We start from the raw sequence: 22485 nt of genomic DNA, 5'->3' as shown, positions 1-22485 counted from the left end.
TTGAACGATAATCGAATTTGAACGGTCACTGGATATTTGAAGCAATTAGTTACTTACTTACTTACACCTGTTACTCCTCGTGAAGGAGCATAGGTCGCTCACCAGCATTCTCCATCCAACCCTGTCCTGGGCAATCCTTTCCAGCTGCTTCCAGTTGTAATTCATCCTTTTCATATCTGCTTCTATTATCCGACGTAATGTGTTCTTTGGCCTTCCTCTTTTCCGCTTCCCTTCAGGATTCCAAGTTAGAGCTTGCCTCGTGATGCAGTTTGACGATTTGCGTAATGTATGTCCTATCCATTTCCATCGTCTTTTCCTAATTTCCTCTTCAGCTGGAAGTTGGTTTGTTCTCTCCCACACAAGGCTATTGCTGATGGTATCCGGCCAATGGATGTTGAGTATCTTGCGTAGACAGCTATTTATAAATACTTGTACTTTCTTGATTGTGGTTGTTGTAGTTCTCCAAGTTTCAGCTCCATACAGTAGAATTGCCTTGACGTTCGTATTGAAGATTCTCACTTTGATATTGGTTGAAAGTTGTTTTGAGTTCCATATGTTCTTCAATTGTAGGAATGCGGCCCTTGCTTTGCCAATCCTCGCCTTTACGTCTGCATCTGAACCTCCATGTCTATCGACGATGCTTCCCAGATATGTGAAGGACTCTACATCTTCCAGAGTTTCGCCATCAAGGGTGATTGGATTGCTGTTCTCCGCTTTGAATTTGAGGACCTTGGTTTTCCCTTTGTGTATGCTGAGGCCTACTGATGCAGAGACTGCTGCTACATTGGCTGTCTTTATCTGAATCTGTTCACGTGTACGTGATAGGAGGGCTAGGTCATCTGCGAAGTCCAGATCGTCTAATTGGTTCTGAGCTGTCCATTGTATGCCGTGTTTTCCTTCAGATGTCGAGGTCTTCATAATCCAGTCGACCACCAGAAGAAAGAGGAAGGGAGAGAGTAAACAGCCTTGTCTGACTCCGGTCCTTACTTGGAATGCATCTGTCAGCTGTCCTCCATGCACTACTTTGCACTGTAGTCCGTCGTATGAGTTCCGGATAATATTGACAATCTTCTCAGGAACTCCGTAGTGTCGAAGAAGTTTCCATAATGTCCTCCTATCTACACTGTCGAATGCCTTTTCATAATCAATGAAGTTGATGTATAGTGACGAGTTCCACTCAACTGATTGTTCGACGATGATCCGTAGTGTTGCAATTTGGTTTGTGCACGACCGATCCTTTCGGAATCCAGCTTGTTGATCTCGAAGTTGGGCATCTACTGCATCCTTCATCCGGTTCAGCAACACCCTGTTGAAGACTTTCCCTGGTATTGACAGTAGTGTAATGCCTCTGTAGTTTTCACATTTGCTCAGATCTCCTTTCTTTGGAATCTTGATGAGGTGTCCTTCTTTCCAGTCCATTGGCACTTGTTCCTCCTCCCAAATCTTTTTGAATAGAGGGTAAAGCATGCTTGTGGTTACTTCGACGTCTGATTTCAGTGCTTCAGCTGGTATGTTGTCGGGTCCTGCTGCTTTCCCGTTCTTGATTTGTCTGACGGCCATTCTAATTTCTTCCGTCGTTGGTGGGTTGACATCTATAGGAAGATCTGTGTGTGCTGCTTCGATGTTCGGTGGATTCATTGGAGCCGGCCTATTCAGGAGTTCCTCGAAGTATTCTACCCATCTGTTTCGCTGTTGTTGAATTTCAGTGATTGGCTTGCCTTCTTTGTCTTTGACCGGCCTCTCTGGTTTACTGTATTTCCCTGATAGTTTCTTCGTTGTATCGTAGAGCTGTTTCATATTTCCTTCTCTAGCAGCTTTTTCTGCCGTCGTTGCTAATTCTTCCACGTATTTCTTCCTGTCGGCTCTAATGCTCCTCTTCACTTGCTTGTTTGCTTCTATGTATTCAGCTTGTGCTTGGACTTTCTCTGCTCGTGTTCGGCTGTTGTTAATTGCTGTCTTCTTGTTCTTCCTTTCTTTGATCTTGTCCAGTGTTTCTATAGAGATCCATTCCTTATGATGGTGTTTCTTTAGGCCCAGAACCTCTTGACACGTTGAAGTCAATGTTTCTTTGAAGCCTTTCCAGTTGTCCTCCATGGTAGTTTCTTCTTCCTTCAGTAGATCTTGAAAGGCTTGGAATCTGTTGTTGAGAGCTATCTTGAATTCATTGAGTTTGTCAGTATCTCGAAGGAAGGCTGTATTGAACCTTTGTATTGCTGTTTGTCCACTTGTCCAGTTCTTTTTTAGCTTCAGTTTTAAATTGGCTACAACTAGGTGGTGATCTGAAGCTACGTCAGCTCCTCTCCTGGTTCTCACATCTTCCATTGTCCTTCGGAATTTTTTTGATGCAAATATGGTCTATTTGGTTCTCTGTAGTGTGGTCCGGTGAGATCCATGTAGCCTTGTGTATACGTTTGTGTGGAAATATTGTGCCTCCTATGACTAATTTGTTGAATGCACACAAATTTGCAAATCTTTCTCCATTTTCGTTCCTCTCTCCCAGTCCATGTCGTCCCATAATATCTTCATATCCAGTGTTGTCTATTCCGACCTTGGCATTTAGATCTCCCATCAGAATGGTGAGGTCCTTTCTTGAGCATTTCTCAATGATTGACTGCAGCCGCTCGTAGAATTGATCTTTAATGTCGTCGTTGCTATCATTGGTGGGTGCATAACATTGGATAATATTCATTAAGATCCCCTCCTTCTTTGTTTTGAATGATGCTTTGATGATTCTGGATCCGTGGGATTCCCATCCTACAAGTGCATTTCGTGCTACTTTGGGCAGCATTAGAGCAACTCCCTGTGTGTGTGGAGCATTTTCCTCTTCGTGACCGGAGTATAGCAGCATCTCTCCCGTAGCTAGCCTTTTCTGTCCAGCTTGGGTCCAGTGGGTTTCGCTGATTCCCAGTACTGCCAAGTTGTATCTCCTCATTTCCGTTGCTATTTGGCTGGTCTTCCCGGTTTCCCACATTGTTCTAACGTTCCATGTACCTATAAAAATTTTTGCTCTGGTTGTTAGAAGGGGCATCGGCCTCGTGGCTTCCGAAGGAATTCGGCTTTCACCATGAAGCGTCATAATTCTTCTAAATGAAGACCTTCTAACTCTCAGGGCAGAGTTAAAATGGTTTGAATTATTTTTTCTGGTAAGCGTTTTTTAGCGAGTTAGTTTTCTACGGGATGGGGACGCTAACCCCATGCCCAACCCTCCTCCTTTACCCGGGCTTGGAACCGGCAGTAACTCTAGAAGAGCTACAGGCGGAGTTGAAGCAATTAGTCCCTTTGATTAATTTCGATAGTGTAATAAGGAGACGAAGATCATCAGAACTATGTTGAATATTAGCGCAATACGTTTCGAACAATCTGGTCACACATACACTTGTTAAGAACATTTATATATAAAAATGAAGGGCCAACTGGACTAGAAGCCTTAGCCATACGAAAATTCAAAACCCCTTTGTGTATTCAAAAACAGTTTGTTCTCGTCTTAAACCTACCCTGGTAATATTAGCTGATTATCCTTATTATCTTTGTTCCCTCTTACCCCTCATTTCTAGTCTGGTTGACCTTTTATTGATATATATAAATATTCTTAACAAGTATATGTGTGATCAGATTGTTCGAAATGTTTTGCGATAATATTCAACATAGTTCAGATAATCTTCGTCCTATCATTACACTGTCGAAAAGATCACTGAATAGTTTATTGAATCTATTTCATGTTACTTAATTTGTAGATTAGTGTTGATAAACACCTCTTAAATGCATACACATCATCACTTTTTTGGTAATATCATGAATCCACCAATGCTAGACCACTATTGAAAACCTGAAAACACCAGACGGCCGTTTACGTCTGGTATACGACTCCTCAGCAGTGCATATTCACGATCCCTCACACATCTCCCGAACCCACAACCTTTGATCTCACGTACTAATGTTCAAACTCTGGACCACTGAACCGGCATCTAACGGTGTTAATGTCTAATTTCAATTGATTCATGACCTTGCACAACCATCTTCTACAGTCTTCAGTGGATAAATCTCGCACCCGACACGGATTGGACTCCATAACCCTATACTGTCAATCATCTCGTGACTAGCTTCGATAAGTGATCCTAGGAGTTCTGGTGAGAAGTTATGACAAGTGAAGTTCAACTGTGTCTGGTGTCAGGCAGTTACCTACCGAAGACAATAGAAGATAGTCACATTTTAGTACAATTATTTCTATGTCAAATAAGTTTACATTGATTAGCAGTTTAAACTATGAGAGATTGGAGCTAGGTTGGCTGACCTTCAATGTTTAATTGAGATTATGAACCGATTGTTGTTAGAGCGCCATTGAAAACCTGGAAGCACTGGACGACTGTTTCGTCCTATTGTAGGATTTTTCGGCAGCGCGCATCCACGACCCCGCGAGCGGGACGAAACGGCCGTCCAGTGCTCCCATGTTTTCAGTGGTGCTCTAACATCAATCAGCTCATGATCTCAGTTAAAAACTTAATAATCTCCATGACCCCCTATACTGATCATCCATGTTTACTTGCAACAAAGCAATCTATCGATTACCAGTATTAAATTATTATAACCAACAAAGAAAGTCTTTAATAAACAAACTATAATTATTCAAGATTGTTTAACAATCTATTCTTTTATTACACTTAAATATTTATCAGTCAGTAAAACTCTGATTCAAATATATATAAATTGATGTCATAACATAATTAACCTTTACACTATCGACCACTTTGAACATGTCAGAAAGTTATTGCACAAAGATGATGAGATTCATAATTGTGAACTTTAACCATTTAAGTGATAGTTTATTCATAAAGTGTTTTGAAACGAACGAACTAATCCATTTCTTCCTTAACACAATTTATAATTTATCACGTTCAATAAGATATATATTCATTTCAGTTATTCAAATAATGTCTACTTCAATTGAATACATAAAGTGTGACGTAATAAGTAAATATATTGATAAATAGCATATTCAGTATTGAAACATTTACAAATACTAAGGTTTTATTAAACGGTTAATAAACGGTCAATATATCAATGTATATCTCAAATTGCAATTAAAAATTCCTAAGATAAAATCATTTATATTTTGATTGAGATCATGTACCGACTGATGTTAGATCACCTTTGGAAACGTAGAAGCACTGGACGGCCGTTTCGTCCTATTGTGAGACTCCTCAGCAGTGAGCATCCACGTTCCCGCTCGCGGGATTCGAACCCAGGGTCTTCGCTCTCGTGCGCGAACGCTTAACCTACTGTTGAAATAATCGAATAAAGCTAAGCATGAACAATGAAACTACTAAAAGCATACAATTATAGTCATCATTAAACTCATTATGATTGAATATGTCGATTAAAATTCATTTTGGTTGGTTTTTAAAAATGAGTTTTATGTAAATATTGGTTATTTTGAATGATAAATTAAAACAAAATTTAATGAATCAATAATTTTTACTGGTTTTTTTCAGTATTACTAAATCACTGTTTTGAATAGATTTTGTTCACTTGATAATTTCAGCAAAATTCTAATGCTCTCTGTTATTGTAAAACATCCTGTTAATAATCAATATGGGTAACAATATTTCTATAGTACCATTTGTTTTTTGCATTAAAGTACTATTCGTCGAAGATTTGGTGGTGGATACTTGTAACTCAGAAGAATTATTTTATTGAAAGTCTGACATTCACTTAAGTCAACCAGGTCTGTTGTTAGATAGGAACTCACTGAAGACAGTGGTGTACGGTGGCGCAACTTCGTGGACTGGTTGGAGTTAGACATTAACACCGTTGAATACCGGCTCAGTGGTCTAGTTGGTTAAGCATCTGGCACCAGACCGATAGGTCCTGGGTTCGAATTTCGTGGGGGGCAGGATCGTGGATGCACACTGCTGAGGAGTCCCATACTAGGACGAAATGGACATCCAGTGCTTCCAGGTTTTCCATGGTGGTCTAGCTTCAATTGACTCATGATTTCAAACAGTGAAGTCAATAAACCTATTGAACTAAACCTAATTTATCAATCAGTCAATTAGAGAAATTTGTAGACAACTAGAAGATTAAGAGCCAGGTGATGGGATAAAATAGTCGAAATAATTATGCAGACAGTCATAGGATAAGTATCGAAAATGGTTGGTCAAGGTCAACGGAATAAGCTGTCAACCACTGGTGGAGAAATCTTCATAGATCACTTCTATCTGAAGTTTATGGTAATGATATTGTCTAGAAGTACAGTGAAAACTTCATAATGAAACCACCCGGCTCAAAGAAAGCAATGTCAAATACATAATGTTATATACGTTTAACGAGACAACTTAATTTTGTTAAAGCAAGAGAAAAAGTGATAAATCATAACTGTACAGTATCAATTCTTTATATGGTATAATTTAAGAACTGGAAATCGACACTTGTTGTTTCATCAAAGAAATCAATAATTACAAATACTACACTACATCACTTATGATTTCACTAATCTATAATAACAAGGTACACTAAATAATCTATATAATAGGGAGGTAATATGGAAACTTGTTTAATTTTTAGGTATTGATTGTAATGAATTAGCTACAATTGAGAAATTATTGGGAACTGAGGAGCAATGAGCAGATAACCAGTTGATAGACTAAAACTTAAATAATCAATCAATACTGTTGATGGTAGTAGAATTACATCTTTCGCCATTACAATTATAAACATCATAGTAATATTTATCGATTATGTCACATAAAAACCCGTTGGTATGGATTTTCGACCTTACACAATTCATGCATGAATCCCATATTCAAAAATTTAATCATAATCAAGTTAATCAAAGACTCAAGTTAGCATGTTTAGTAAGTACAGATATCAATATTCTACACTTTATCAACAATACAATGGTCTGGGTCTGTGATGTTGTTATTTACTTGGTACTTTAGTCAAGCATTTGGCAAATAGAGATGCATGTTTTATTCTTATGATCTCCATCTTGTTTCAACACTGTAAAAGTTCAAAGCGGAGTCAGTAATCATTTCAACCAAATCCACTGCATTATAAACACATAGGAACGAATTGATTGGTTAAAATGAGTGCTGAATGTGTCCGATAATGCTTGCTTTAAAGATGTAAACTGTCACGAATATTAATTAGTTACTGAACAGAAAACAATGTCTTCTTGACTAAATATTACAGTGAATAGAATTCTGTCGATGAGGTTTGTGATATGACCATTAAGTTCAGTTGGTCAACTTCAGTATACGTTTCTATGCTAGATGATTATTCACACAAACGCTTATTCACCAGACTATGAAATTAATATTGAACAATTAGGCACACTTATCGCTTATCACACTAACAACACTGGTTGTAAAATTTCTTCCTCAGGATACATTTTCAATTTGGTGCTCTAAAACTGTAAACTATCGTAATGATATTCACTGCGATTTTAAATAACTAAATCTGTTGTTTATTACAAGATCACTTATGCTACAAACTTACTGTTGTAGCTGTTCGCTTACGGAAACGTCAGTCAAAGTCGAACATAAGCAGTCAACCAATAACAAAACTCAACTAAATACCAAAGATGGTTGAAAAACTGTGATAACACTATCAAGAGATTATTGAAGTTAGAAGCTAGAGGTCAAGTGTTCGTACGCGGGATCGAAGGTCATGGGATCGAGTCCCACGTGGGAGGTCGTGGTTGTGCACTGATGCGAAGTCCCATGCTAGAACTGGACAGTCAACTAGTGGTTCCAGGTTTCCGATAGTGGTCTAGCTCCGATCGACTCGTGAATTCAACTGTTAAGAAATCAGAATTTTTCGTCATTGGATTCCGGCTCAGCGGTCTAGAAGCTAAGCGTTCGCGCGCCAGACTGAAGGTTATGGGTTCGATTGCCGCTTGCTAATGATACATTCGTCCACTGCTTCCAAGTTTTTAATGGGTGTGTAACTTTGACTGGTCCGTGGTCTCAATGATAACAGGATAATTAAAAGATCAAAACGAATGATAAGTCAGTATTGTTTTATATATTACCGCCCAAAGAATTTTTTCCAAACTATCCAAATAGCTGATTATTCCTAATAATATTTAAAAAACACATTTGGAAATAAAACAGTAAATGGATTTTAATGTCATAAATCATTTCATTATAAGGAAAGCTAATCAAGCATGCCATATATTATATCAAAGTAAATTTTAATGAAAGTCCCTACTTATAATAAGGTTCGATAGGTAGTGATAATAACAACTACCTAGATCATTATGTTTATGACAAAAATGTAAATGAAAACTTTGGAATTACCAAGTATTATTGATCGTAGACTTTGACTTTATGAATAGCATGTGTTTATCAAATGAAAGTAATAACGATTAATTTGGATTATTTTTTATACTATCAAAACCTATTCGGAAAATAATTTATACTGACTAATAAATATACACAACTCCGCCTGGAGTCCCTCCGGGGCTACTACCGATCCCAAGTCCGAATAAAGGGGGAGGGTTGGGCATGGGGTTAGCGACCCCATCCCGTAGAAAACTAACTCGCTAAAAAAACGCTAACCAGAAGAAATATTCAAATTATTCAAACTAATAAATATACACAATATTATTCTGTTTTTTGGCAAGTTTACGAAGAAAAAAACTGTTGAACAGTTATCATCATTGAATAACGTTAAATGAAAGTACTAGCAGGTTGTTTTATTTTATTTTTGAACTTTTCAGTGCACTAATACAGTTTCATAAGAGATCCACATAGGAACTTGTAGATATTTCAGTGAGTATAGTGTTATACATCTTAGTTTGTATTAATATTTCAGTTGATATGATTAGAAAAGATTAATTACTTTTGAATTCCCTTCAACACATAACTGAATATTAATTCAGACATGACTGATAACTTGCTAATGAACTAAATATATGTGAACATAGATAAGTGTTCTTATTTATTTTAATCCACATCTCCATTGTTTATATAAACAATCGTCATTTCATTAGAATGTATTCAATTAACATTTATAAACACATACATTTCACGAAACATATGTTTATGTACTTAAATCTTGTTTGGATTAGCTCATATATTTTTGCAGCGTTTATACCACAAGCATTTGTGAATATACAAACAACTCTGAAATTCGTATTTCGAAAAATGCGTTCCACTTATAACTTTATAATATATACATATATAAACCACTGAACCGGTATACAACGGTGGTCATGTGTAACTTCAATCAATCCACGATATCGAGCGACTATCTTTCATTGTATTCGGTGAGTAACTGCCTTACACTCGACATGGATTAAATCCACTAGTCAAAGCTTCTCACTAGAACTCCGGAAATTTCCTCTTGAAGCTAATTCATGAGCTTAATGGAATATTATGGTTAATCAAATTAAAAACTGAAAGAACTAAGCAACAATTACAAAATAAACAAATAAAAATGTGGAGATTATAGCATTCTAATAGTTGAATCCATGAGTCGATCTAAGCTAGATCATCATTGGGAATATGGAAACACTAAACAGCTATTTAGTTCTAGTTTAGGACTCCTCAGAAATGCGAGTCCTCGATTCAGCACGTGGAAATCGGACCCAGGACCTTCTGTCTGGCGCACGAACCCATAATATCTAGATCACTGGACCGGCATCTAACTAGCTTTAAGATAGATTTCCTGGAGTTCTAGTGAGAAGCTGTTACTAGTAGAGTTCAATCCGTGTCGGGTGCGAGATTTATCCACTGAAGACTGTAGAAGATGGTTGTGCAAGGTCATGAGTCAATTGAAATTAGACATTAACACCGTTAGATGCCGGTTCAGTGGTCCAGAGTTTGAACATTAGTACGTGAGATCAAAGGTTGTGGGTTCGGGAGATGTGTGAGGGATCGTGAATATGCACTGCTGAGGAGTCGTATACCAGACGTAAACGGCCGTCTGGTGTTTTCAGGTTTTCAATAGTGGTCTAACATTGATCGGTTTATCATCTCGTGATTAAAACGACTGTCAATATTCAATAATCAGTGATCATTAATTAAAAATATTTTTAGTTATAACAAAACAACTAAAGGAATATATAGTCCTCGAAAAAGAAAATAATAATTTCTCCTTACGTTATCAAAGTAACATTTTTAAGTGTAAAACATGGTACAATAAATTTGATACAAATTCTTGTAGTGAAATCAAACCAAATCAACTGATATCTCTTCAAAAATCTACTAGAGAACTGAAAAATCAACAAATAAGGTCGTGTTATTTTCCCTTTCTTTTCACCAATCCTCTAGACGCTGGATAATCTGAAAATAGGACATTGTAATAGCTTTGTTTTGTTTTTTTTCTAGTACACTTAACTGATTATTGTAAGCGAAAATTTATCAGTACTTTAGCAAAGAAAACTTCAATCAACCCTTACAATCAAAGTAATCAATAAACAGTGGTATGAACTGAAAACGTATACGCGTATATATATATATATATATATATATATATATATATATATATATATATATATCATGCATATAATAAATTTATTTCTCTTCGATTGTGTTATGCTATAAAAATTGTTTATATTGAATTTTGAATAATATATTAGTTATTTTGTGAAACTTTATTTTGTATCCATGACCACTGTTAGTATGATCAATGTGGATGTACGATGACATCAACAACGGGAACAATGAGACCTTTAAATATAATATTCATTCTAATTATAAAAGTATTTGCTGTTTATACTTAGTAGCTCAATTGGTACTATATAATCTTATTTGTAGAAGCTGAATTAACTTGATAATTATCGAATTAGTCGCAGTCCTTATCCTTTTGACTTTCGTAGGAAGAACAAAGAGTTCAAAGAGTACCTATGATATATGAGTCTATGTAAACTGTGTCGAGAGAAACAAAGTAATTCTTAACAATAGATAATTAAAAACTAGAAGTAAAATACAACAAATATTATTTGAAATAATGATTTTCTCAGAACTTAGTACAATGAGAGGATACAGAGAATTATAGTGTCAATTCTAACTATATTTTTGAGTCTAAAAAGAATTATACAACTATGCATCCATTTTTATCTAATTTTAGTCTAATTTAGAGGCTCATACAATTAGTTAGTTCTTTCTATTGAATGTTATTATCACTAACGTAGATGATCTGTGTCGAATGATTGGTAGCCTACACGGATTAGACGAGAATGATGTGGCGAACCAGATAACTTCGAAGTCACACCTTGCGATCAGCATCCAAGGTGGACTACCCCTTCGTCGTATTAAGGTACTATAGCTGCTCTGATGATTGTGTAACACAAAAGACGTTATAACAGAAATATATTAATAAGAGTAGGTACAAGAAAGAGATTACAAGCACCACCACATGGGCCAGTCCATGACGTACGATTAATTGATGCACGTTAGTTGAAATTCAACTTGACAAGGATCGATTAACTGTCCGACATTCAGCGATCGGATCGCCGAATGATTTGGCTAGGGTCAAGTGACATTTTACTGGCCCTACGAATGCTTAGCATATTTCAAACTTCATTTTACCATTAGCAGTACCCAGTTGAATGTTCATTCTACTTTACACTAAAACCGTTCTTCAACATAATTATTTTATTTGGAAAACAAACATGATTTATTTAATACAACCAACTGCATTGCACTATCCTTAGAAGCTACTGTTCACAAAATTGAAGAGATATACATTTCAGTAGTTTAGATCATGAGTCAATTGAGGTTAAACCACCTTGGAAATCCTGGAAGCACTGAACGGCCGTTTCGTCCTACTGTGGGACTCCTCAGCATGCGCATCCACGATCCCGTCTCGGAAGATTCCAAACCATGACCTATCAGTCTCACGCGTGAGCGCTTAACCTCTAGACCACTGAGCCGGCATCCAACGCTATTAATTTCTAACTTCAACTAATCCACAAAATTGAATGACACATTCACCACTGTCTTCAGTGAATTACTATCTCACAACATACCTGGTTGAACTCCACTGGTCACTGCTTCTCACTAGAACTCCAGGAGTGTCTCTTGAAGCCAGTCACTAGTGAGCATATGTTGATTAATATCAGAAAGGGTCTTGTGGAGATTGTAGTAATTTCAGTAGTTGAGATCATAAGTCGATTGAAGCTAGATCACCATGGGAAACCTGGAAGCACTGGACGGCCGTTTCGTCCTATTGTGGGACTCTTCAGCAGCGCACATCCGTAGCCCCACCCAGCGGGATTGGACTCCAGGATTTATCAGTCACATTCACTTCAGAAAAACAAATGTAAGTAATCAGCCCAGAAATTCACCTATCAATAATTGTGCAGCAATAATTTAGCATAATTCTTAACCACAATGTCTCAAATATATATGTTTTTTATTTCTATTTTCAGTCGCATAATCAGTTAAAATGATGATCGTTGTATGCAGACTTAATTTATATTTTAATTAACTTGTATCGTGAATATAAAACTTCTGGTTAATTAATGATATTCAATAAACATTTTGTGAGTAGTTAATTAATTTGAATGAAAAAATAAGTTGTTATTTTAAGAAGAAAAAAAGGGATTCCTTCATTATGTCGATATTGTTAGTAAAGAAATGATTAGTTAAGTTTTAAATGTTACTGGCATAACACTATTTAAAACATATGTTAGAATATGTAGGTAATATTATTTACATATTAGTATCAGCTGGAGTACCAGGGAAGACTGGATAGCTGTTTTGTCTCAGTTTGAGATTATTCAACACTTCATATCAATTACTCGTTCAAGGATCGAACTCTTGACCTAAAGGTTTTACAGTGAATACAGGAAGTATGGAATCACTGGTTCAGCACTGATTATACATTTTTTTCATTATTGATTACTCCAGGATCAAGTAGATTTTCAGTTGCTGTTACACTGGAAATATTTCATTTTAGTAATTATGTTATCATACTGTTAGATTAATTTCACAACACTGTCAGGTAAATTAAAATTTATAAGTCTGGGGTTGTGAAGATTATTAAGTTATTGATTGAGATCGTGAACCGACTGATGTTAGACCACCATTGAAAACCTGGAAACACTGGATTAAAACAAAATGAAAACTGATTTATATCTTTCTTACTTGTCAATCATGACCGTTAATTATTTGTAGCCTACCTATCAAATAGTCTATAAATAACTTCATAATAATAGTTTCATTCAAAACAATTGATTTTATGATGATAAGAAAATTCAGGAACCAATTGTGTTATATTCCAACAATTTTCTGTTCAATACTCTTTCAAACTAAAATTATTCAAAACACATTTACTTATAAAGCTTATGACTTAAGGCAATAACGAGACAATCCTCACAGGACGCACATATGTCAACAAGAGACGGATCAATTGTAGTCCGAAATAACAATGGGAAGATGCAAGTGAAAAGAACATCAAGTGAATTAAAGACATTTTATAAATGTTGTGACGGTCAATATCTGCTATTCATTTTTAATTAAGAAAGCTCTTTACTGTTTCAGATGTCTTAACTATCTATCCATCCATCATATATAAGGTGATTGAATTCCAATATATCAATTTCTTGTTTTATCAAAGGATAGATTTAAGTTTTTCAGTAATTAGTATGGTAATAATTTTAACCCATTTATAAGAGCGTATGAATGCATACAGTTATCATTAACAATTATTCAGTATAAACAATACTAATAAAAAGAGGTTAATTACAATGTCATAATGATATGCAATAGTTTAAAAGGAATTTTCTATAGTTTCAGTTTAAACTCATGGTTTATAAAGTTAATCAATCTTGGAAGTTAACCAGATAGCTACCGATTCCATCAAGTTGAAGTAGAATAATTGAAGAGTTGAAGCAAAATCTAAATGATCATAGTAGATATAATATCATACTCAATTAGAAACTTGTGAACATTGTGTTTGTTGTCATATCTAGTCATGGATGTATACTTTTGAAGAGCTACAAATTAGGACAAAAACAAATGTTCCATTCTTCATTGATTTTCACTGTTTCTTCAATTTATGTCAGTTAACGAGCAAAATTATCAATATCTAAGAGCTTAAAACTCTATTAAACTTGAATGAATTTTCTATAAAAAGAAAGAACAACAAAATTGAGGTGTTTTTAAAACTAAAAGAGGACAAAAGTAAAAATAAACATTCCTATTAGTTAACAGCTAGACAATGTTTGTTCTAAATCCAGGACACAGGAAGTGTTTTTCACGAAAAATATCTCTAATGAATTTTATGAAAACAGTTGAACATCCATATAAGGAATAGTTTTAAGATGTAACAAAGTTATTTCGGTCGATACAAGTGATAAAAAATGGCTAACCAGCAGATTATATTTCGTTTATATAATATTAATGCTTGAAAAATTGAAAGAATTTTTATCTCACTTTCACTTTCATTCAGTCATGAATAACAAATGTTTTGATAGAATATATGAAGATGATGGCTAATACGAGTTTTACTTAACCTACAATAAAGTTACTATTGATTGATCACCATATAGTGGTAAATATCTTGTGTGTCTAGCCAACAATGCATACCTGTAGTTGTACGGGGACTTATACTCAAGACTGTATTATCCAGTTTCATAATTTTAAGAGTTATCCCATGACCACTGAAGCAGCGACTGACCTCAAACAGAAATGAGATACTTAGAAGTAATTTGTCACTGAGTAGTCACTAATAAGTATACTTCAAGAGTTGTGTTTATTTCAACAGGGAAGAAAAATTAACATTTGCTACGCATGTGTTTTTTTCTCAAAATAGAAGCCCATTGATTATGTCAATTAGAAATGTTCTCTGAATAGTAAACAGTGTATTTTTCATTACGGTGAATATTATATTGTATAGCTTTCCTTTATAATTTCAGTACTATAATAATTAGTGAGATTATTATTTTGGATAAGAAAATGAATATTAGTTTGTTTGTAAGCAATGATGGATAGTGGCTAGCAGTGAAATCCAGGACTCGCGTTTCATCCTATTTGGGACTCGTCAGCTGGATGTACCTGCATCTCAGAGTTGATGTACACTCTGGGACTCAAACCCAGTGCCATTCGCTTCAAACGTCATCGCGTTATCCACTCGGCTACTGAGTCCTGATAACCACTTGCTTGTGCAATGGGGTGAATTTGAATTCACTTGGTATTGTTTGGCTTGTATCTTCCCATTGAGGTTTAAGACTGCAATTGATCAGTCTGTTATTGGCATATGTGCATACTGTTCGTATGCTTCGATATTACCTTAATTCGAGTCCCAGAGTGAACATCAACTTTCTGAGATGCAGGTGCATCCAGCTGACGAGTCCCAAATAGGACGAAACGCGCGTCCTGGATTCCACTGCTAGCCGCTATCAATCATTGCTTACAAATAGCTTGTGAATTAAGGTAATATCGAGGCATACGCACAGTATGCACATATGCCAATAACAGACTGATCAATTGCAGTCTTAAACCTCAATGGGAAGATAAAAGCCAAACAATACCAAGTGAATTAGTTTGTTTGTTTATAATACTGAAATAATTTTAATGTTATAGGTCACAATGAAATGAGGGGGGTGAAGCTATAGGATAGAAAATAACCAATCATAATCTAGAAAACTATTTTTGAGCCTTTAGGTAAAGCTCAATAATGAATAACTATAATCTTATATAACATAAGTGTATTAGAAACACCTTTGTATAGTGTTCAGGATGTTTAAATGACTAGATAAGTCTCAGCCATTTTAGTGATAAGGTTAGATGTGTTCCAATTTGATTTTGTTCATGACAAACTGAAACAAAACATTTTATTAGTTCATTGAATTATAGACAGGATCCTTAACGTATCAGCTCATACGTTAATAAAGATTTAATAGATGATGGTAAACTTTCTATGAAACTGTTTATGAAAACATTTCACAAATAAACTTTTGGTGTGAATATATTTGCACTCAAATAAATGAGATTATGTAACGACGTCTTCATAATATTAAGTTTCGAAAATTAGTCGTAAACCTTTAAAAGGTAATAAACTCTCTGAAATAAAGATAAAGTTACAGATTTCATTACTCTTATTAAAAGTACTTTTAATTTTACAATCTCCTTATTCACCGGCTGAAATGTAATTTTTAAATTACAACCTAGATTTAGGAATCAGTCATTTTCGTCATTACATTGTAGTTACACAAATACAAACAAAATGAAAGTGTCATAAGCGAATAAATGAGGGAAGATCTGTTAATCAACAAATCAATAATTAAAAAAGGATAGCAAGAATTGAATGAGGCACATTTCAAATATGAGCACACCTACGATAGATTTTGTTTTAACGTTTTGTAAAAAAAATACAATACGCAACTACATGAGGATAACCATTATCATCAATTTTAAGTTATAACCATCAGTCGTTCATAAGAAACGTACAAAGTGGCACTTATGCACAGTCTCAAGTTGGCACACCACATCAGTACAATTAAGTGAAATTATCAAGATTAACACCAATATAGTATGAGTAGTAGTAATATTAGTCGTAGTAGAAAAGATTAAGCATAAACGGTATGATTCATGGACCGATTAAATCTCAACAGTTTTCATAGTCCAAGTGACCAACTAATAAGTAAGATTCAGAACAATGAAACTGAAACTTCACAGGTCAATAACTGACATTTGTCGTTGATATTTTGAATTAGTCCATACACAAATCTGATATAAACCTGACATATCAGTATTTATTTACCAATAAAAAACTGCTCAATTTTACATTTTGGCTTATTTAAATTGATCATTATTGTATTCTCAGAGATAATTCAGTAAATGTAGTTAGATTTCGTTTAGATGATTCTGTTAACTTTTCCAGTGATAAAATAGATTACCTATTTCTCATAAATATTCACTTATCTAATTTGTAGTATCAATATAATAGTAAACCTAGGAAGTTGAATTCTATGGATTATTTTATTTGGATGAAATATTACAATGCTTGGTTACGTCAGGTTCAAACTGTCTGGCTAACAATTCCGTTCACAGTATACTATGAAAATAACCAATGAATTATGGCCATTCGATTAGTTTGGGTCAAGCGACTGCTGATTGGCACAAATACTCCATGTTGGCATTTATATATTGTACCTGTTAGTTGGAAAACTACTTTAACGGAAGCATCCAAAACTGTTCAGACGTCTGCTTAGCACAAAATTTTTAATTACTCATTAAACCAATAATAAAATAATATACTTAACAGTAAAATTAGAATAAATATAAGATTAGTTTATTCTCTATTGACTTAACCTGTTACCACAACCATTATTGGAATAAGTAAGTACTTAATATTTCGTAAAACGTGAGATATTTGGATGAGCAACAGTTTTCCACAATTCTATCAATGCATAAATTTATTCGCATCTCTGTTACACACATTTCGATTATTTAATAGTTGAGTTCATGTGTCAATTAAAGCTAGACCACCATTGAAAACCTGAAAGCAATAGACGGCCGTTTCGTCCTAGTATGGAACTCCTCAACAGTGCGCATCCACGACCCCGCTCGAGGGATTCAAATCCATAACCTTCGATTTCGCACGCGAACACTTAACTTCTAGACTATTAAGCCGCCATACAACAATGTTAAGATCTAACTTCAACGAATCCACATTTTGATTAATATTTTCTCTTTCAATATATAACTTATTATCATTCTCATTTATATTACCGTCTCATAAATATGTTCCAAATAGAAATAATTAATAATGGTATTATTAAAACTGTACAACATTTGAACCAGTTATTCATTGCAAGAATTTAAACAAGTGTATATTTATTTGTAGTGATTTCTAAATCACGTTTCATAGTTACAATTAGAAAATAATTAAAACGAACGACATATTATGAATAATAGAAAAGGAGAAGGAGAACAAAATGATTTAACTTGGTATATGAATTTACTGTATTGATAATTGACAGTGATTGAAATTAATGTAATTGTTTGTATATGATCATTAGTAGATTGTTCTATGAAATTGTGAATGTGTATAAAATCAGGACAAGTGTTGTCATTTAAATTTTTTTTTAAAGAAAAAAAGAGAAAGAATTAATCATTTATCAGATATAGAAATAGTGTGAGAACAATGTCAAGTTATAAAATCAAATTAATTCTGACAACCGTGAGAATAAAAGTAAAGATGTTAATTGTTAGGAAACATATTTACATGAATGTGGTTTGTTGTATGGGGGAGAAAAGATACTTTTTTATTGCAATCCAACAATGAATGGAAGTTATGAAAGATAGAATCATGGAATTATTTTCATAAACTATGTTGGAAGATTTTAATCACTGTTGTGCTTATAGTAATTAGAACACGGATATATAGTATTTTGATGTTAGTTGATTTGACGACAATCGGTAGAAAACCTTGAATGTCTTTGTTGCGTTATTCAGAGGAAATTGTTTTATCTGTGAAATTCTAACCATAATAATTCAGTATTCCACTCTGACAGATTGTCAGTTGGCCATCAAGTTGGCTAGTATCTCTTACTGGAAACGGCTAACCAACACGAAACCTAGGTTCAGTGTATCCTGACAACTGCCTTCTAATTAATTAACATTAAACCACAGTGTCCACAAGTCGAGTCATTAAAATTAGTTGTCACACTACAACTTGATCGACTTAATTCCATTATCAATACAAAATAGATAAGCATGGTATTGTTTGTTACTCAGTAACTATTCAATATAAATAGCCACATAACTTGAAAGCTTCCTTGAAATACTATGTACTATAGTGAAAGCTAAGCTTTTGCAAATTTCGTGTTTAACATCCATTAAACGAAATAATATTAAATCTCTTACGTATTTTATTGTTTGTTTATCTGAAGTGTTCCGAATTTATTTGCTAAATTAATTTACTTCCAAATAGATTCACTCAACTGAAATAAATGGATAATACTAACAAGCATGTTATTATTTTCACTAGTCAATTATTCAAAATCATTTACATTAACAATTTGGTTGTGTTTATTCCGTACATGCATGTACATACAGGCAAGTGTAGACGTATTCTTTGACTATTGTGGTCAGTTGGCACTGCTTTACTTAAAAGAAAATAACACTTCATTTAGATGGATAATTAAAAGCTTTATTCAGTATTTGGATATATATATAATTTATGGACGATCTTCGAGCGACGCTAAATCGACCTTGAGAATGTCCACCTACTAATTAGAACTGAATGATGGTTATAAACCAATGTGAGGAATTAAAATTATGATTTACAATTGATGGTTAAGGCTAGGAATTAGATTTAAGATTTTCATCACAAACTGACAATCTATAATGCCAAAACACTATTCAGCTAAATGCATAAGTGAATTTCGTGCTAAACTTCAAGAGCTGTTATCCTAAATCTGATTAATTTGTTTACAAATAATAGTATCACCCCAACATTTAATAAAAATAAAAGACAGAATGAAACTGAAATAGGCTTTTTAAATTTAGTTTTTCATTGAGATCACAAACCGATTGATGTTAGACTACCGTTGAAAACCAGGAAGCACTGGACGGCAGTTTCGTCCTACTATGGGACTCCTCAGCGGTGCGCAAACACGATCCCGCTCGCGGGATTCGAACTCAGGGCCTTGAGTCTCGCGCGCGAACGCTTAACCTACTGGGCTACTGAGCAGGCATTCAATGGTGTTAGTGTTTAACATCAACCAATCCACGAAATTGCGCGACCATCTTCCATTGTACTGTGGTAGACACCTGTCTCTATCCGACACAGACTAGCTCTACTGGTCACGGCTTCGCACTAGAACTCCAAGAATTAATACTAGTATTAGTTTTTGTTTATCAAATAATTATTTATTTAAAACATTGTTAACAATATTGATGATAAAAATAGTTGCCAATAATGTTTATTATTTATTTATTTGAACACATAAATATTGGCACAAGGAGACACCAGTTACATATGCGCCACACAAATCTCATATGATATGTGTGAGGGCTATGATACTGCCCGGGTGCCCAAACCGAAGCAGGTGGTTTTCTTAGGAGGCCACACCCGGAGCCTTCGACCTGAAGGTCTGATCCACCAGGCAGTGGAGCATCGTAAGGAGATGCAGTCCCATGAGAGCCGGTAACCAATGATTGGTTCATACGCTATTTGTTCCTTAAGGATATTGGAGCCTATGTGCACCTGCCATTGATGATGATTATTCAACTAAAAGGTATATTCATTACTACTTATTTGTCACTTGTACTCAATGATTCAATGATGTGAACCTATTTTGACAAAATGAATATATGATGATGATGGTAATTAGTTAATAACTTTTAATGAATATGCCTGTATACTTATTTAGATTTATAACAACATTTTAAAATATCCATATATTTTTCAATATAAATATTGGTCTCAAGTAATAATAACCTTGAAAAATTCAATTAATTAATTAAATAGATAACTTTGCATTGATCATATGTCAAATGTACTTTTTTTCCTACTATAATAATAATGTTTCTAATCAAAATAAATTATCATCTATTATATAATGTTTCTTGTTCTTTATTTTTATCCCCTTTCGTTTCTAAATCTAAAAATTCCTTAGAATTATTAATATTATCGAAGTCATTGTTTAAATTGGAAATTTGTAAAGATGACTTATTTAAAATTGTAGTCATCGTTTCAGGTGAAGTGTATAGATCAAACTCAGTAGTATCAGTTATACTAGGATTAATATTGACAGTTGTTGTCGTTGTTGTTGTTGTGATAGCAGTAGTAGTAATAGTAGAAAAGTTAGATAGATGAGATAAATCAGTGAAACTGCTTATTGAAGTTGCCTGTTCACTACAATATGAAGGTGAGAAAAATTCAGCTTCTGATGCAAATTTCACACGATTTTGACGTGAATTACGCTTTTCTTCAATAGTTTCATCATTATTCTCGTCATCATTATCATTATGCTCAATTATCAAGTGAGTTTTTGCATCTACAGGATTATATTGAATCTGCATATTATTAAATGCTTCATTAGATTTTGTGTGTTGTATTAACTTCAGTGGATTCGACAGTGTTAAATTATTGACAGAATTATTATTTGTAATAGTTGTATTAGTGGTAGTATTAGAAACCAATAAAGCATTAAATTGGTTATTTAAAGTATTTTCATAATTTTTTATGTCTTCGTTAATTTTGTTTTCACAGTGATGTTTGTGAGATACTTCAATATATTCATCATTAGTGTCATATCTACATAATAAATAAAGAAAATGGTGAAGAATTAATTCGAAAAGAAAAACTCAGTTAAAAAAATAATTGGATAAAATGTTCCATCCATAAGCTAAGTAATTCATATACACAACTACACTGAAGTAGATCGTACAAATTTGAAGAGATGGTTGAAATGAATGCTTAAGTTGGCTGACAACAAAAAAAATGAAATAACACCACCCTGAAGCTAGACATATAACATTTTGTGAATAGGTTGAAATTAAATGAATACGTTTATTAGTATTTTATATGCTGTACATTAGTAACTATATAGGGAACTCCACACCCAATTCATCAGCTCATATGTTTATAATACTTATCATCACATAATAATGTATATAAAATATAGGAGGACGATAATAGATCAGGATTTGTAAATCTTAACAGACAAATAATAACAATATTTTTATTACAAAGCTGAATGGTAAATTTATAGTTGAGTGACATTAATAGATATGGTAATTAATAAATCTAAATGAGTCTATAATTAATGCTATAAAAAAAAGACATCAAAGTACCTGTCAATTTAGAGAAACTGAGATAAGATTTTATGGAGTTAAAATCGAAGTGATAGCTACAATTAATAGTGGACTCTGTATATATTATATTGCATGGAATTCAGACTTCTACGTTTAGCGGACTATATGTGTATTCATCAGTTCATGTGCTCTTGTAAACCAAAGTATACAGTCTGTAGCTAACCCTAACTTTCAGCACATACACATCAGAATATTTTCTAGCTTGGTTTTCAAGAGGTAAAATTAACACAATTAACAATTCAATTTTAGATCAATCAATTAACCGATCTACTGGTGATAAAACTCCGCTTGGAGTCCCTCCGGGGGTTACTGCCGGTCCCAAGCCCGGATAAAGGAGGAGGGTTGGGCATGGGGTTAGCGACCTCATCCCGTAGAAAACTAACTCGCTAAAAAAACGCTAACCAGAAAAATTACTCAACTGGTGATAAGTTTGCTTATCACATATCTGTTATCTACATTTAATATTACTATCAATATCAAGCTGATCATGTCAGTAAATTGGCATTAATTCTGTAATTATTGTTCTCAGATTATATATGTATACATAGTATTCTTATTATTATACAATTTATCCATTTCCTATTGATTCTTCTGACAAACAACAAGATAAATAAGTTTGAATATTTAAAATTATTTAACTTAACATGATCAACATTTCCATTTGAAAACTATACTAAATACAATGAGAGACATTAATCACGAACAG

The 22485-nt window shown here is 34.1% G+C and overlaps 1 protein-coding gene across 1 annotated transcript in view; it reads right to left on the bottom strand.

The window, feature by feature from the left end:
- Window positions 1-18267: 18267 nt before the first annotated feature.
- MS3_00006246 (uncharacterized protein) overlaps window positions 18268-22485 on the bottom strand; it is a 42482-nt gene continuing 38264 nt past the window's right edge. The window contains exon 12 of the mRNA XM_051214371.1: window positions 18268-21219. Within this exon, the coding sequence (XP_051067535.1) occupies window positions 20508-21219 (712 nt within the window). The 3' untranslated portion in view covers window positions 18268-20507. The remainder of the gene's footprint in view (window positions 21220-22485) is intronic.

This window comes from Schistosoma haematobium, chromosome 2, assembly GCF_000699445.3.
Source record: "Schistosoma haematobium chromosome 2, whole genome shotgun sequence".
Taxonomy (NCBI): domain Eukaryota; kingdom Metazoa; phylum Platyhelminthes; class Trematoda; order Strigeidida; family Schistosomatidae; genus Schistosoma; species Schistosoma haematobium.
Note: the sequence above shows the minus strand (reverse complement) of the source record. Positions and strands in the feature narration are given on the sequence as shown.